Raw genomic sequence first — 15,797 nt, 5'->3', positions numbered from 1 at the left:
TTACAGATGGTGTTATGTTTGCATCAAGAATTTGTTAAAATTTCATTGAATCTATTCTTCCTTCTACCCGTGAAATGTTCCCCGTGCCTCAATGCAATCCCAAAGCAGGATTGATCCACCCGCATGCCTAATGGTTGGCGAGCTGTTCTCTTCCTGAAATTCTGTGCCTTTCTCTCCACACATACCTTTGATCATTGTGGCCAAAGAGTTCTATTTTAATCCTCATCGGTCCATAGTACTTGTTTTCAAAGTGCATCAGGCATATTTAGATCTGCTTTTGCATACTTCTGACAATTAATTTTATTGTGAGGACGCAGGAGAGGTTCTCTTCTGATCCTTCCATGAATGCCATATTTCTGCAGGTGTCTCAGCAGCAGAACAATGTACCACAACTCTAGAGTATGCCAAATCTTTCTAGAGGTCTTTTTAAAGTCTATCGGGGGTTTTGATTCGCCTCTCTAGCAATCCAGACCTTAACAGGTACAGTGGAGTTCAAGAAAACTGCCATTTCTTAACCCCTTAAGCCCTGAAGGTGGTTTGCACGTTAATGAATGGGCCAATTTTTACAATTCTGACCACCGTCCCTTTATGTGGTTATAACTCTGGAATGCTTCAACGGATCCCTGTGATTCTGACATTGTTTTCTCGTGATATATTGTACTTCATGATAGTGGTAAAATTTCTTTGATATTACCGTCTTTTATTTGTGAAAAAACACACAAAATACTTAATAAGTAACATTTCCCACATGTCTACTTTACATCAGCACAATTTTGGAGACAAATTTTTTTTGTTAGGGAGTTATAAAGGTTAAAAGTTGACCAGCAATTTCTCATTTTTACAACACCATTAAATTTATTTTTTTTTTTTTTATTTAGGGACCACATCATTTGAAGTCATTTTTAGGGGTCTATATGACAGAAAATAACCAAGTGTGACACCATTCTAAAAACTGCACACCTCAAGGTGCTCAAAACCACATTCAAGAAGTTTATTAACCCTTCTGGTGCTTCACAGGAATTTTTGGAATGTTTAAAAAAAAAAATAAATAAATAAAAAAAAATGAACATTTAATTTTTTTTGTTTTTTTTTTCACAAAAAAATTTACTTCAGCTCGAATTTGTTTTATTTTACCAAGGGTAACAGGAGAAAATGGACCCCAAAAGTTGTTGTACAACTTGTCCTGAGTACCCAGATACCCCATATGTGGGGGTAAACCACTGTTTGGGCGCTTGGCAGAGCTCGGAAGGGAAGGAGTGCCATTTGACTTTTCAATGCAAAATTGGCAGGAATTGAGATGGGACGCCATGTTGCGTTTGGAGAGCCACTAGTGTGCCTAAACATTGAAACCCCCCACAAGTGACACCATTTTGGAAAGTAGACTCCCTAAGGAACTTATCTAGATGTGTGGTGAGCACTTTGAATACCCAAGTGCTTCATAGAAGTTTATAATATAGAGCAGTAAAAATAAAAACTTTTTTTTCCCCCCCTCACAAAAATGACTTTTCGCCCCCAATTTTTTATTTTCCCCAAGGGTAACAGGAAAAATTGGACCCCGAACGTTGTTGTGCAACTTATCCTGAGTACGCTGATACCCCATATGTGGCGGTAAACCACTGTTTGGGCGCATGGCAGAGCTCAGAAGGGAAGAAGATCCATTTGACTTTTCAATGCAAAATTGGCTGGAATTGAGATAGAACGCCATGTCTCGTTTGGAGAGCCACTGATGTGCCTAAACATTGAAATCCCCAAAAAGTGACACCATTTTGAAAAGTAGACCCCTTAAGGATCTTATCTAGATGTGTTGTGAGAGCTTTGAACCCCCAAGTTTTTCACTACAGTTTATGATGCAGAGCCGTGAAAATATATATATTTTTTTCCCACAAAAAATATTTTTTAGCCCCCAGTTTTGTATTTTCCCAACGGTAACAGGAGAATTTGGTCCCCAAAAGTTGTTGTCCAATTCCTCCCGAGTACGGCGATACCCCATATGTGGGGGGGAACCACCGTTTGGGCGCATGGCAGAGCTCAGAAGGGAAGGAGCGCCATTTGGAATGCAGACTTGGATGGATTGGTCTGCAGGCGTCACGTTGCATTTGCAGAGCCCCTGATGTACCTAAACAGTAGAAGTCCCCCACAATTGACCCCATATTGGAACCTAGACCCCCAAGGAAGTTATCTGGATGTCTTGTGAGAACTTTGAATCCCCAAGTATTTCACTACAGTTTATAAACGCAGAGCCGTGAAAATAAAAAAAATTAACATTTTCATTAAAAAAAAATGTTTTTTTAGCCCCCCAAATTTTTATTTTCCCAAGGGTAACCAGAGAAATTGGACCCCAGAAGTGGTTGTCCAATTTGTCTTGAGTACGCTGATACCCCATATATTGGGGTAAACCCCTGTTTGGGCACACGGGAGAGCTCGGAAGGGAAGGAGCACTGTTTTACTTTTTCAACGCAGAATTGGCTGGAATTGAGATCGGACGGCATGTCGCGTTTGGAAAGCCCCTGATGTGCCAAAACAGTGGAAACCCCCAATTCTAACTGAAACCCCTACCCAAACCTCAACCATAACCCTAATCACACCCCTAACCCGGACACACCCCTAACCCTAATCCCAACCGTAAATGTAATCCAAACCCTAAGGCCGGCATCACACGGTGTAAGTAAATACGGTCCGTTTTTTACGGCCGTAATACGCAGTAATTGTCCCAAAACACTGATCCGTATTCAATGCGAGGATGCGATTTTTACACACAAATTTATCCGTGTGTCATCCGTATGGCATCTGTATGGCTTCCGTAAAATATTCTGTAAAGTTCCCAGGCTCGAGTTCATATGAGTTCATCCAGCAGAGGGCACATCACCGCGACTCAAGGTAACTACAGTACGTTCCCCTGCATTCCATTCATTCACCAAGTTTTACAGTCAGGAGCACAGCTGCATTAGCAGAGCTCCTGGGTGTAAAATGATTTAACCCCTTCAGATGGATTTACAGCGTGGGAAAAGACTAACGACGGAAGGTATGGAATATTGTTGTTTGTTTTTTTTACCTTTGTTTCAGGTGACAAGGGTCATCAGGTGGATTAAGAGTATAATAAAATATTAAAACACCCTATGTCTTTATTTCATTAAAATACTTTTTAATAATGTTTGTGTGTTTTATTAACCATTTTGTACTATTGGATTAATAATGGATAGGTGTCATAATTGACGCCTCTCAGTTATTAACCTGGCTTAATGTCACCTTACAATAGCAAGGTGACATTAACCCTTCATTACCCCATATCCCACCGCTACAGGGGAGTGGAAACAGAGGCCAAGTGCCAGAATAGGCGCATCTTACAAATGTGCCTTTCCTGGGGTGGCTGGGGGCAGATGTTTTTAGCCAGGGGGGGTCCTATAACCATGGTCCCTCTCTAGGCTATTAATATCTGCCCTCAGTCACTGGCTTTCCCACGCCAATTTTTTCTGGGATTAACCCTTTAATTTAATAGCTAGAGACCCCAAATTTGACACAAAGACACTTCCTACATTAATAAAGAGGAATATGTAATAAAAGGAATACGAGATGGTTTACTGTATGTAAACCATGTCTCATATCCTGTCGGGTTTGTGAAGGAGACAGGAAAAGCAGACAATTGAATTACCGGCTTTTCTGCTAACTAGCGCTGAATTAAATATAAATATATATATCTACTATATAATTGTCTTAAGGGTCACTTCCGTCTTTCTGTCCTTCTGTCTGTCATGGATATTCATTGGTCGCGGCCTCTGTCTGTCATGGAATCCAAGTCGCTGATTGGTCTCGCCAGCTGCCTGTCATGGCTTCCGCGACCAATCAGCGACGGCCACAGTCCGATTAGTCCCTCCCCTACAGTCACAGTGCCTGCTCCACACTCCCCGTAGTCAGTGTCCCCGGCGCCCGCTCCATACTCCCCTCCGGACACCGCTCCCACAGGGTTAATGCCAGCGGTAACGGACCGCGTTATGCCACGGGTAACGCACTCCGTAACCGCTGCTATTAACCCTGTGTGACCAAGTTTTTACTATTGATGCTGCCTATGCAGTGTGTCAATAGTAAAAAGATCTAATCTTAAAAATACTAAAAAAAACAAAAAACCTGCTATTCTCATCTTCCGTCGTCGGACGATGCGCTCGCGCCGGCCGCCATCTTCCGTTCCCAGAGATGCATTGAGAACTTACCCAGAAAACTTAGCGGTCTTGCGAGACCGCTAAGTCATCTGGGTAATTTCGCAATGCATCCTAGGAACGGAAGATGGCGGCCGTATCACACAGCTTCGCTGGATCCCAGGGGTGAGTATATAACTATTTTTTATTTTAATTATTAAATACTACAAGACTGGGCAATATACAGGTCCTTCTCAAAAAATTAGCATATAGTGTTAAATTTCATTATTTACCATAATGTAATGATTACAATTAAACTTTCATATATTATAGATTCATTATCCACCAACTGAAATTTGTCAGGTCTTTTATTGTTTTAATACTGATGATTTTGGCATACAACTCCTGATAACCAAAAAAACCTGTCTCAATAAATTAGCATATTTCACCCATCCAATCAAATAAAAGTGTTTTTTAATAACAAACAAAAAAACCAACAAATAATAATGTTCAGTTATGCACTCAATACTTGGTCGGGAATCCTTTGGCAGAAATGACTGCTTCAATGCGGCGTGGCATGGAGGCAATCAGCCTGTGACACTGCTGAGATGTTATGGAGGCCCAGGATGCTTCAATAGCGGCCTTAAGCTCATCCAGAGTGTTGGGTCTTGCGTCTCAACTTTCTCTTCACAATATCCCACAGATTCTCTATGGGGTTCAGGTCAGGAGAGTTGGCAGGCCAATTGAGCACAGTAATACCATGGTCAGTAAACCATTTACCAGTGGTTTTGGCACTGTGAGCAGGTGCCAGGTCGTGCTGAAAAATGAAATCTTCATCTCCATAAAGCATTTCAGCCGATGGAAGCATGAAGTGCTCCAAAATCTCCTGATAGCTAGCTGCATTGACCCTGCCCTTGATGAAACACAGTGGACCAACACCAGCAGCTGACATGGCACCCCACACCATCACTGACTGTGGGTACTTGACACTGGACTTCAGGCATTTTGGCATTTCCTTCTCCCCAGTCTTCCTCCAGACTCTGGCACCTTGATTTCCGAATGACATGCAAAATTTGCTTTCATCAGAAAAAAGTACTTGGGACCACTTAGCAACAGTCCAGTGCTGCTTCTCTGTAGCCCAGGTCAGGCGCCTCTGCCGCTGTTTATGGTTCAAAAGTGGCTTTACCTGGGGAATGCGGCACCTGTAGCCCATTTCCTGCACACGCCTGTGCACGGTGGCTCTGGATGTTTCCACACCAGACTCAGTCCACTGCTTCCTCAGGTTCCCCAAGGTCTGGAATCGGTCCTTCTCCACAATCTTCCTCAGGGTCCGGTCTCCTCTTCTCGTTGTACAGCGTTTTCTGCCACATTGTTTCCTTCCAACAGACTTACCATTGAGGTGCCTTGATACAGCACTCTGGGAACAGCCTATTTGTTGAGAAATTTCTTTCTGGGTCTTACCCTCTTGCTTGAGGGTGTCAATGATGGCCTTCAGGTCGCTAGTCTTACCCATGATGGGGGTTTTGAGTAATGAACCAGGCAGGGAGTTTATAAAAGCCTCAGGTATCTTTTGCATGTGTTTAGAGTTAATTAGTTGATTCAGAAGATTAGGGTAATAGGTCGTTTAGAGAACCTTTTCTTGATATGCTAATTTATTGAGACAGGTTTTTTGGGTTATCAGGAGTTGTATGCCAAAATCATCAGTATTAAAACAATAAAAGACCTGACAAATTTCAGTTAGTGGATAATGAATCTATAATATATGAAAGTTTAATTGTAATCATTACATTATGGTAAATAATGAAATTTAACACTATATGCTAATTTTTTTAGAAGGACCTGTACTACGTGTCTGGGCAATATACTACGTGGGCTGTGCAATATACTACGTGACTGGGCAAAATACTCATTTTCTTCCTGAAAAGGATTGCAAACATAAATTTGGTATTATCTTCATTTTATTTGTCTTAAATGAAAAAACACAAAAGAGAATGAAGCAAAAAGCAAAACATTGATCATTTCACACAAAACTCCAAAAATGGGCCAGACAAAAGTATTGCCACCCTCAGCCTAATACTTGGTTGCACAACCTTTAGCCAAAATAACTGCGACCAACCGCTTCCAGTAACCATCAATGAGTTTCTTACAATGCTCTGCTGGAATTTTAGACCATTATTCTTTGGCAAACTGCTCCAGGTCCCTGATATTTGAAGGGTGCCTTCTCCAAACTGCCATTTTTAGATCTCTCCACAGGTGTTCTACGGGATTCAGGTCTGGACTCATTGCTGGCCACCTTAGAAGTCTCCAGTGCTTTCTCTCAAACCATTTTCTAGTGCTTTTTGAAGTGTGTTTTGGATCATTGTCCTGCTGGAAGACCCATGACCTCTGAGGGAGACCCAGCTTTCTCACACTGGGCCCTACATTATGCTGCAAAATTTGTTGGTAGTCTTCAGACTTCATAATGCCATGCACACGGTCAAGCAGTCCAGTGCCAGAGGCAGCAAAGCAACCCCAAAACATCAGGGAACCCCCGCCATGTTTGGCTGTAGGAACCGTGCTCTTTTCTTTGAATGCCTCTTTTTTTCCTTCTGTAAACTCTATGTTGATGCCTTTGCCCAAAAAGCTCTACTTTTGTCTCATCTGACCAGAGAACATTCTTCCAAAACGTTTTAGGCTTTTCAGGTAAGTTTTGGCAAACTCCAGCCTTGCTTTAATATGTCTCGGGGTAAGAAATGGGGTCTTCCTGGGTCTCCTACCATACAGTCCCTTTTCATTCAGATGCCGACGGATAGTACGGGTTGACACTGTTGTACCCTTGGACTGCAGGGCAGCTTGAACTTGTTTGGATGTTAGTCGAAGTTCTTTATCCAACATCCGCACAATCTTGCGTTGAAATCTCTTGTCAATTTTTATTTTCCGTCCACATCTAGGGAGGTTAGCCACAGTGCCATGGGCTTTACACTTCTTGATGACACTGCACACGGTAGACACAGGAACATTCAGGTCTTTGGAGATCGACTTGTAGCCTTGAGATTGCTCATGCTTCCTCACAATTTGGTTTCTCAAGTCCTCAGACAGTTCTTTGGTCTTCTTTCTTTTCTCCATGCTCAATGTGGTACACACAAGGACACAGGACAGAGGTTGAGTCAACTTTAATCCATGTCAACTGGCTGCAAGTGTGATTTAGTTATTGTCAACACCTGTTAGGTGACACAGGTAAGTTACAGGTGCTGTTAGTTACACAAATTAGAGAAGCATCACATGATTTTTCGAACAGTGCCAATAGTTTTGTCCACCCCTTTTTTAATGTTTGGTGTGGAATTATATCCAATTTGGCTTTAGGACAATTCTTTTTGTGTTTTTTCATTTAAGACAAATTAAATGAAGATAATAATACCAAATAATTTGTACTACGTGGCTGGGCAATATACTACGTGACTGGGCAATATACTACGTGACTGGGCAATATACTATATACACACTAGCTATTGAACCCGTTCTACGCCCGGGTGGCGAGCATTTATATTGGTATATGGTCTCCATCCTGGTATGTGCTGCTCCCATCCTGCACCCCCATTCTGTCATGTGCTGCACCCATCCTGCGTCCCCATCCTGTCATGTGCCGCTCCCATCCTGTGCCTCCATTCTGACATGTGCTGCACCCATCCTGCGCCTCCATTCGGACATGTGCTGCTCCCATCCTGCGCCCCCGTTCTGTCATGTGCTGCATCCATCCTGCGCCACCGTTCTTTAATTTGCTGCTCCCATCCATATGCCCCATACGCTGCTCCATAAAGGTTGATGGCCCCCATAAGATGCTCCATAGTATATGCCCCGTACACTGCTCCATAAAGGTTGATGGCCCCATAAGAAGCTCCATTGTATATGACCCCGTACACTGCTCCATTATGGTTTATGGCCCCATAAGATGCTCCATAGTATATGCCCCCGTACACTGCTCCATTATGGTTTATGGCCCCATAAGATGCTCCATTGTATATGCCCCCGTACACTGCTCCATTATGGTTTATGGCCCCATAAGATGCTCCATATTATATGCCCCCGTACACTGCTCCATTATGGTTTATGGGCCCCATAAGATGCTCCATAGTGTATGCCCCCGTACACTGCTCCATTATGGTTTATGGCCCCATAAGATGCTCCATTGTATATGCCCCCGTACACTGCTCCATTATGGTTTATGGCCCCCATAAGATGCTTTTATTGTATATGCCCCTGTACACCGCTCCATTATGGTTTATGGCCCCATAAGATGCTCCATGGTATATGCCCTGTATGCTGCTGCAATATATGAAAAACAAAAAAAAACAAAAAAGGATACCATACTCACCTATCGTCGCTGGGCGCCGAGTGCTGGGGGGCCTGAGCAGGCGCGCTGTGGGGGTCAGGTGCCGGTATCGCCGCTAGTTCAGGCCCCCCAGCACTTGCTATATTCACCTGGCCCCGTTCCACCGCTGCGCGCCATCTTCCGGGTTCTCTGGCTGTGACTGGTCAGTCAGAGGGCGGCGCGCATTAGGCGCGTCATCGCGCCCTCTGAACTGAACGTCACAGGCAGAGGACCCGGAAGATGGCGGCGCGCAGCGGTGGAACGGGGTCAGGTGAATATAGCCGATACTTACCCTCCTGGCGGTCCCTGCTTCTCTGTTGGAGATCGCGGTGTGCATTCAGTGTTTACGCATACCGCGATCTCCTGGGAGCGTCACTCTGTGGGGGCCAGACTACGCCGGCGCTTGCGCAGTCTATAAAGGCTTCGGACAGAGTGACGCTCCCAGCGTTATATTATAGATATATATACCTATACTATGTGTACACATTTATTCTACCTATTCTATCAGTGTGATTTTACTGTACACCGCACTGAATTGCCGGCTTTTCTATACAACACCGCTGCGCATTTCTCGCAAGTCACAATCATGGTCCGTGTGTAATCCGTAATTTTCTCGCCCCCATAGACTTTCATTGGTGTATTTTTTGCACAATACGCTGACAAACGCAGCATGCTGCGATTTTCTACGCCCGTAACATACCGTATATTACGGATGCGTAATATATGGCAGATAGGAGCTGCCCCATAGAGAATCATTGGGCTGTGTGCAATGCGTATTTTCTGGATGTATTTTCTGCGCTCATATGTCCGTAAAACTCGCTAGTGTGACGCCGGCCTAACCTTAACCCCAACCCTAACCCTAACGGGAAAATGGAAATAAATACATTTTTAAAATTTTCCCCTAACTAAGGGGGTGATGTGGGGGGGGGGGGTTTGATTTACTTCTATAGCGGGTTTTTTAGCGGATTTTTATGATTGGCAGCCGTCACACTAAAAGACGCTTTTTATTGCAAAAAATATTTTTTGCGTTACCACATTTTGAGAGCTATAATTTTTCCATATTTGGGTCCACAGAGTCATGTGAGGTCTTGTTTTTTGCGGGACGAGTTGATGTTTTTATTGGTAACATTTTCGGGCACGTGACATTTTTGATCGCTTTTTATTCCGATTTTTGTGAGGAAGAATGACCAAAAACCAGCTATTCATGAATTTCTTTTTTGGGGGAGGCGTTTATACCATTCCAGCGTTTGGTAAAATTGATAAAGCAGTTTTATTCTCCGGGTCAGTACGATTACAGCGATACCTCATTTATATAATTCTTTTTATGTTTTGGCGCTTTTATACGATAAAAACTATTTTATAGAAAATAATTATTTTTGCATCGATTTATTCTGAGGACTATAACTTTTATTTTTTAGCTGATGACGCTGTATGGCGGCTCGTTTTTTGCGGGACAAGATGACGTTTTCAGCGGTACCATGGTTATTTATATCCGTCTTTTTTAATCACGTGCTATTCTGCGATCACACAGGCACAGCAGGGAGGCTTCCCGGCGCCTGCTCTGAGCAGGCGCTTGTAAGCCACCTCCCTGTAGGACCCAGATGCAGCCCCGTGGCCATTTTGGATCTGGGGCCTGCAGGGAGGAGACGTTCGGAACAAGGTGAGCACATCGCCTTGTACTGAGGGTCTCAGGGAAGCACGCAGGAAGCCCTCCCTGCGCGATGCTTCCCTATGCCCCCGGAACGCTGCGATCACGTTTGATAGCAGTGTGCTGGGGGTTAATGTGCCGGGGGCGGTACCTGACCGCTCCTGGCACATAGTGCCGGATGTCAGCTGTGACAGTCAGCTGACACCCGGCCGTGAGCGCGGCCGATCGCTATGGCGTACTATCCCATCCCTGGGAATTAAGTCCCAGGTCACCTTGACGGGATAGTGCGTCATATGGGATTAAGGGGGTAATTACATTTTGAACTGAGGAAAAGGCAACTTGAAAACACTGCTATCTTCTTATATAGCCTTTTCCTGCTTTGTGGACCTCCACCATTTTCATTTTGAGAGTGCAATGCAGCTGCTTAGAAGGAAGCATGGCTGCTGTTTTTTGGCACAAGGTTAGAAGAGGCTGGGTTTTTCTAAAGCTGGGAAATTTGCGCCACCTGGCCTTTCCGATCGATGATCGTGTACAAGCCATAACCCTAACAAGCCAATTAAAGGTCTGAAACCTTGGTCAAAGTTATTGGAGCAAATCAAATCTCCAAGGGTACCCAAACTTTTGCATCAGCTCATTTTCCTTTATGTAATTTTTTAAAGATAAAAAATATGACTTTTTGCCTAAAATACAAAGGAAATGTCATCTTTAACTTTAGGCCTTTTAGAGATAATTTCATATTCATCGTGCTTAACTGTTTACAAAATCAATAATTTTGACCAGGGGTGTCCAAATGTTTACATGCCAGTGTACATTTTAATTAATAGATCTTTGAATAATAATTTCCACAATTGGATGTTATCCAATCTTATAAATGTGCCCCTGCCATGTATGACCATGGTCTCATACCACATCTCCCGGGCAGGGGAGGAAGCAGGAGAGTAAACAGACAGGACAGAATGGGTATCACAGCTACTGCTGTCTATGGGGTAAAATGGGATTTAAAACAGGCAGAGAACAGAAAGAACCATTGGCAATCCTATGTCTGTATACGCTCGTTTACTCCCCTGCCCAGGAGATGTAGAATGATCAGACCATGCACGGTCAGACACAGTAATTACACAGTACACATCAGGGACACAATTATGGCTGTGTCTGACCAAGCAGAAATATAATTGGCACACACCACAAAACAAGAGTACACAGACAAGATACCACGGATCGCAGCTGATTCGGTATGCTGCTTCTTCCCTGCTTATTTTATTACAAGAACTTGGTCCATGATCAGTTGGACATTGTCTTCGCATACACCTTGATCTAGACAACCTGGTAAAACCAAATCTCTTGAAAGCAAGAACTAAAGGAGGTACAGTTAATTTGCTTTGCCAGGTTTAACATGAGATGTTAGTTACCTTGAAGTTAGAATGGACTCGGTTATTGTAAAATATACCAAGAGGCGTGAGCTCAGACTTGGTATCTGGATAGAGCCCGTGGGATTCTCCTGTTGAAGACTTGTGAAACACATACCAAATCCCTGCATCCTGAAAATTAAGAAAAGCATTATAGCTGGAAAATCACCACACAACAATATATAGCCCATTGCTAATAAGCGTGCCCAAACCTCCACTGTGAAGAACAAACTGGTTCCATAGCAGATTGCCCAGTGAGGTGATCACAGTTCTCCATTTTTACCAGCCCTATTGGTTCTGAATAGAGCATGGGAGCATATCAAGAAATTACGGTACTTGGATGCAGCTGATCTGCAATGCCACAAGGAACAAGAACAGCGCTATGCCCTGGGCCTCCACCAAGCCACTCTGTTCGTGGTTGGAGAAGGTCTCAATTGCAAATGAAACATTTCACACCCCGGAACTACAGCAGGTCAACCTACCTTCCAAAACACAGGCAAATGAATTAAATGCACATCTTATAGCAATTACAGAACTGGCAAACTTGAGTGAAAAACATGATTCAAATGTCTAAAGTTTATTTCTATGCTACAGAACGAGCAATGTTCCAATGACTAGTGATACTCTGTAAGACTTGCCTGAGAACCAGCCGCTGCATTACTTATCAGATTATTGTTCGGATTTGCAATCCAGAAAGTTGATACTGCCCTAAAAAAGGTAAAGCAAAAAAAAAAAAAAAGTAGGTAACAAAATACAACAAACAGAATGTATAAAATAAACTATTAAAAAGTTCCACATTGTAAGATCAAGGCATTATAATTACACAAATGTAACATTATAATATATTTGTAAACTGAAAACAAGTTAGAAATGTCCCCTATGCCCACCACATATTAAAGTGACCTTAAAACGGGTAGCTCACTAGTAAGACAACCCAGCCCCTTGATCAAAATGTTTGTCTCCCGTAAAATAAAGCTTATACTCCCCTCCCGTGCCGGCGCCGTTCCGACACTCACGCCCTCAGGGCTCCCGTGTGGTTGTTGTGACATGTGACGCCGGCACCCAGTCAGCGCTAGCATCAGTCAAAATGGCGCTGGCAAGGGAGGGGAGTAGAAGCTTTATTTTATGGAGGCCAGTCATAGGTTATGAGAGGAAGTTGTCCAAGTAGTGGAAAACTTCAAGCTTGTGTTCTACCCTTGGCATTTTTGTTTCTCCATTGCATATAGCAATAATGTGACCTTCGACCTTGTCAATTTTCCAATCGTTTCTATTTTTGATTTATTAATTAGTTTGGGTGAATTGTAATGTAGTGGACTTGAATGACAGAAAATAATGAGAGGCTGTCATTCAAGTCCACTACTGTACAATGTACCCGAACTAAAAGAACAATAAATAAAATGGACAAGGGTTGAAGGTCACATTCTTGCTATAAGCAACAGAGAAACGAAAATTCCATAAGTAGAAGGCAAGCTTAAAGAAGTTGTCCAATGCTTGGGCAACTTCTTGCCATACCCCATGCTTGGTCCACATAAAATAAAGCCTATACTCCCCTCCTGTGCTGGTGCCGTTCATGCGGTGTCAGCACTCACACTCCCAAGGCTGCAGTGCAGTTGTTGTGACACATGACGACAGCGCCAAATCAGCACCCGCCTGTCGAATTGAGCATGAAGAGGAAGTCTGAGATCAGCTGCAGCTCTGACTTCCTCTTCATGTTTGATTTGTCTAAATAGGAACACCGACGCCAGTGCTGAATGGGCACCGACGTCACAAAAAAAAAAAAAGTGGTCCAGTTTATACGGTTTATTAATAAGTCGGTAATCAGAAATAGACAGCAGTTTCCTTCAAATAGTCACTTATTCAATTAGAGAAGTTTACAGTCAGCATGCAGTCTGGATTGGCTGGTAATACATCATGGTTCCTTTGAAGACAAGGTGCTAGGTAAGAGGTCTCCAGACCCCTCTGACACTTAGCTCATGTAGAACAATGATCAGACATGCTGAGGTCCAATATATCTGCGCCTTTCTGTCGATGACAGTCAAGCTGCCCACATACACATTTAATTGTGGGCAGGTCCCGCCACAAATTGATAGGTACATGTCAAATTAATCGGAACACAGTGCAAGGTTGACAACCATCCAGAAATTCCAGGAAAGTCTATCTATATAAAAAAAAAAAAACCCACACATGGCACTTACTTTGCCCGGTTGGTAAAGCCAAAAAATAAATAAATAAAATGAAAAATAAGATGTCCAAGATTTTTGTTTTTGAAGCTTAAGAATCTTTGACAGTTCATTTTGATTCTAATTGTCATATATTTTACAGTGCAAGCAATTAATGTCTTCCCAGAATTATAGACTAGACACGTCACTTCTAAATCATAATGATCTATTGTGGCTTTCCAATGGGTCTAAAGAATATTGCCCCCCTGATATTTTAGTAAGCGGTCCAGAAAAAATAAAAAGGTCAAGTTGGCAACCCTGGTACACGGCCAATGTAATGGTTAAATGACGAAGCAAACACACGCTTCACATACACGAGTTGCAGTGGTAAGGTTTCGAGCATTACTGTATGGTACTAAATACATCTTTTAAGTATTTCCTCGAATTCCAAAGTGTTACAAGTTGACATGAAAATAGATGGGTTCACTGCCAAATACTTACATGCAGTCCGTGGCTGGATTAGGAATGTAGTTTCCATACACTTTATCCCTCATAGCTGTGCACACACTATTATTTCGGTCTGTGGGTAATAAAGTGCCTGGCTTGGTTACAAGACCAAGGTTGTGAAACAGAGTGTTCCTTTGTTCGATACCATCCTCCAGAAAGAAACAATGTCCCAGTGTGTCATAGCCAATTGTGTCCGTTATCTGCACAAAATATGGTAGTAGATTAATGGCAGCTGCTAATCAAGAAACAGTCAATTATAACGTTAATAGCCAACATTCACCTCCCACTTGTCCAATTGGCCGGTTACCAGTTTCAAGGTCTGGTGCCAGGAAAATATCAGAAGATTACGGTAAATTGTTTAAATCAGGTTTTTCTTATATTTTGACACTGTTCTTTATTCATGTCACAAACTGTATTGTAGTGTGGTCACTGGGGCCATTTTGCACTTTTACTTCCTGTTCTTTACAGCAGTGTCATTATCATCAGAGGCAGGACTGTAATGACAGGTGACACCTCTATACATAGCTGATAACATGGGATCCACAATTCTCAATAGGAAAGGTCACAGCTGACTAGGCTTTGCATGGATTTAAAACAGCTTGTGGCCCATGTGAAGATTAAAAGATTTTTATTTTAATAGATTATGGCAAAAAGGAAAAAAAATTTCCCCATGAGAAAAAAAAAAAACAACAATACACGAGCAACAGACAGTCTCATGCATGTAGGGGTTTAAAGCTGCAGGATCCTTTGTTGATAAAGATTTTCCCCCCACTCTCACTTGCAATAAACATGCGCACTTTAGTCTTGGGGCTCACTCACAACATCACATACATTGGACAAGTGCCATCTCATTTTTTTCCCCACTATGAAATCGGACTGTACTTGGATGACATCTGTGCAGTCAGATTTATGCGACCTCAAACAATGGTGAAGATGATAGAGACATTTTGTTCTTCATCTTCTCCTCACAGTGTACTAGGATTCCCTCATCCAAGAGAATCGGGCCACACGATGATGCCACTCAGATCAGAATTTGATCCAAGTGTTATTAGAATAATCAGCCTGATTCGCTCAGATGAGGGCATATACGGTTGTGTGACCCTGGCCTCAAGGGGTAAATGGCCAGCAGCCAGATGGCTTTTGGCCATTTACTACTGCATGTGTATGGACAACTTAAAGTTCAAGTACACACAAAAAAAAAAAAATAGATGGCTGATCAGTCAGTCAATCTGATGTATATGGGGCCTTCTCAACTCTCTGTCCCAACACAGTAACTTGATCATTTTTGGGTGTCCAACAGTGGTTTTCACCACACTGAAAAGTCATCAGCACTAGTCAGATATATATTATATATCTCCAGCTTAGTACTGATCAGAGTTGGCCATATATACAGAATCAATCTGTCTTCTGGCTCCTTCTGACAGAAGAGCCAGAAGACCGCAGCATCTGATTTCTCCAACTCCTGCACTGATTAGAAGCCCTTCACCTTCATATTAAAATGGTGCATGTTTTTAGCAGTGAAGGGGTCAATCTGCATGGTCGAGAGCTCCAGGAAGCTTTCCTGCATTAAGGCTCTCAGCTGATCACTGTTAGCAACTC

General features: G+C 42.8%; 1 protein-coding gene across 1 annotated transcript in view; it reads right to left on the bottom strand.

The window, feature by feature from the left end:
* Positions 1-15,797, bottom strand: part of CEMIP2 (cell migration inducing hyaluronidase 2) — a 174,765-nt gene that overhangs the window by 71,035 nt on the left and 87,933 nt on the right. The window contains exons 9-11 of the mRNA XM_069763494.1: positions 14,193-14,398; positions 12,171-12,240; positions 11,536-11,664 (exon numbers count right to left, since the gene is read on the bottom strand). Coding sequence (XP_069619595.1) covers positions 11,536-11,664; positions 12,171-12,240; positions 14,193-14,398 — 405 coding nt within the window. The remainder of the gene's footprint in view (positions 1-11,535; positions 11,665-12,170; positions 12,241-14,192; positions 14,399-15,797) is intronic.

The sequence above is a fragment of the Ranitomeya imitator genome, chromosome 1 (assembly GCF_032444005.1).
Source record: "Ranitomeya imitator isolate aRanImi1 chromosome 1, aRanImi1.pri, whole genome shotgun sequence".
NCBI lineage: Eukaryota > Metazoa > Chordata > Amphibia > Anura > Dendrobatidae > Ranitomeya > Ranitomeya imitator.
This window is presented reverse-complemented; position numbering and strand designations above follow the sequence as displayed.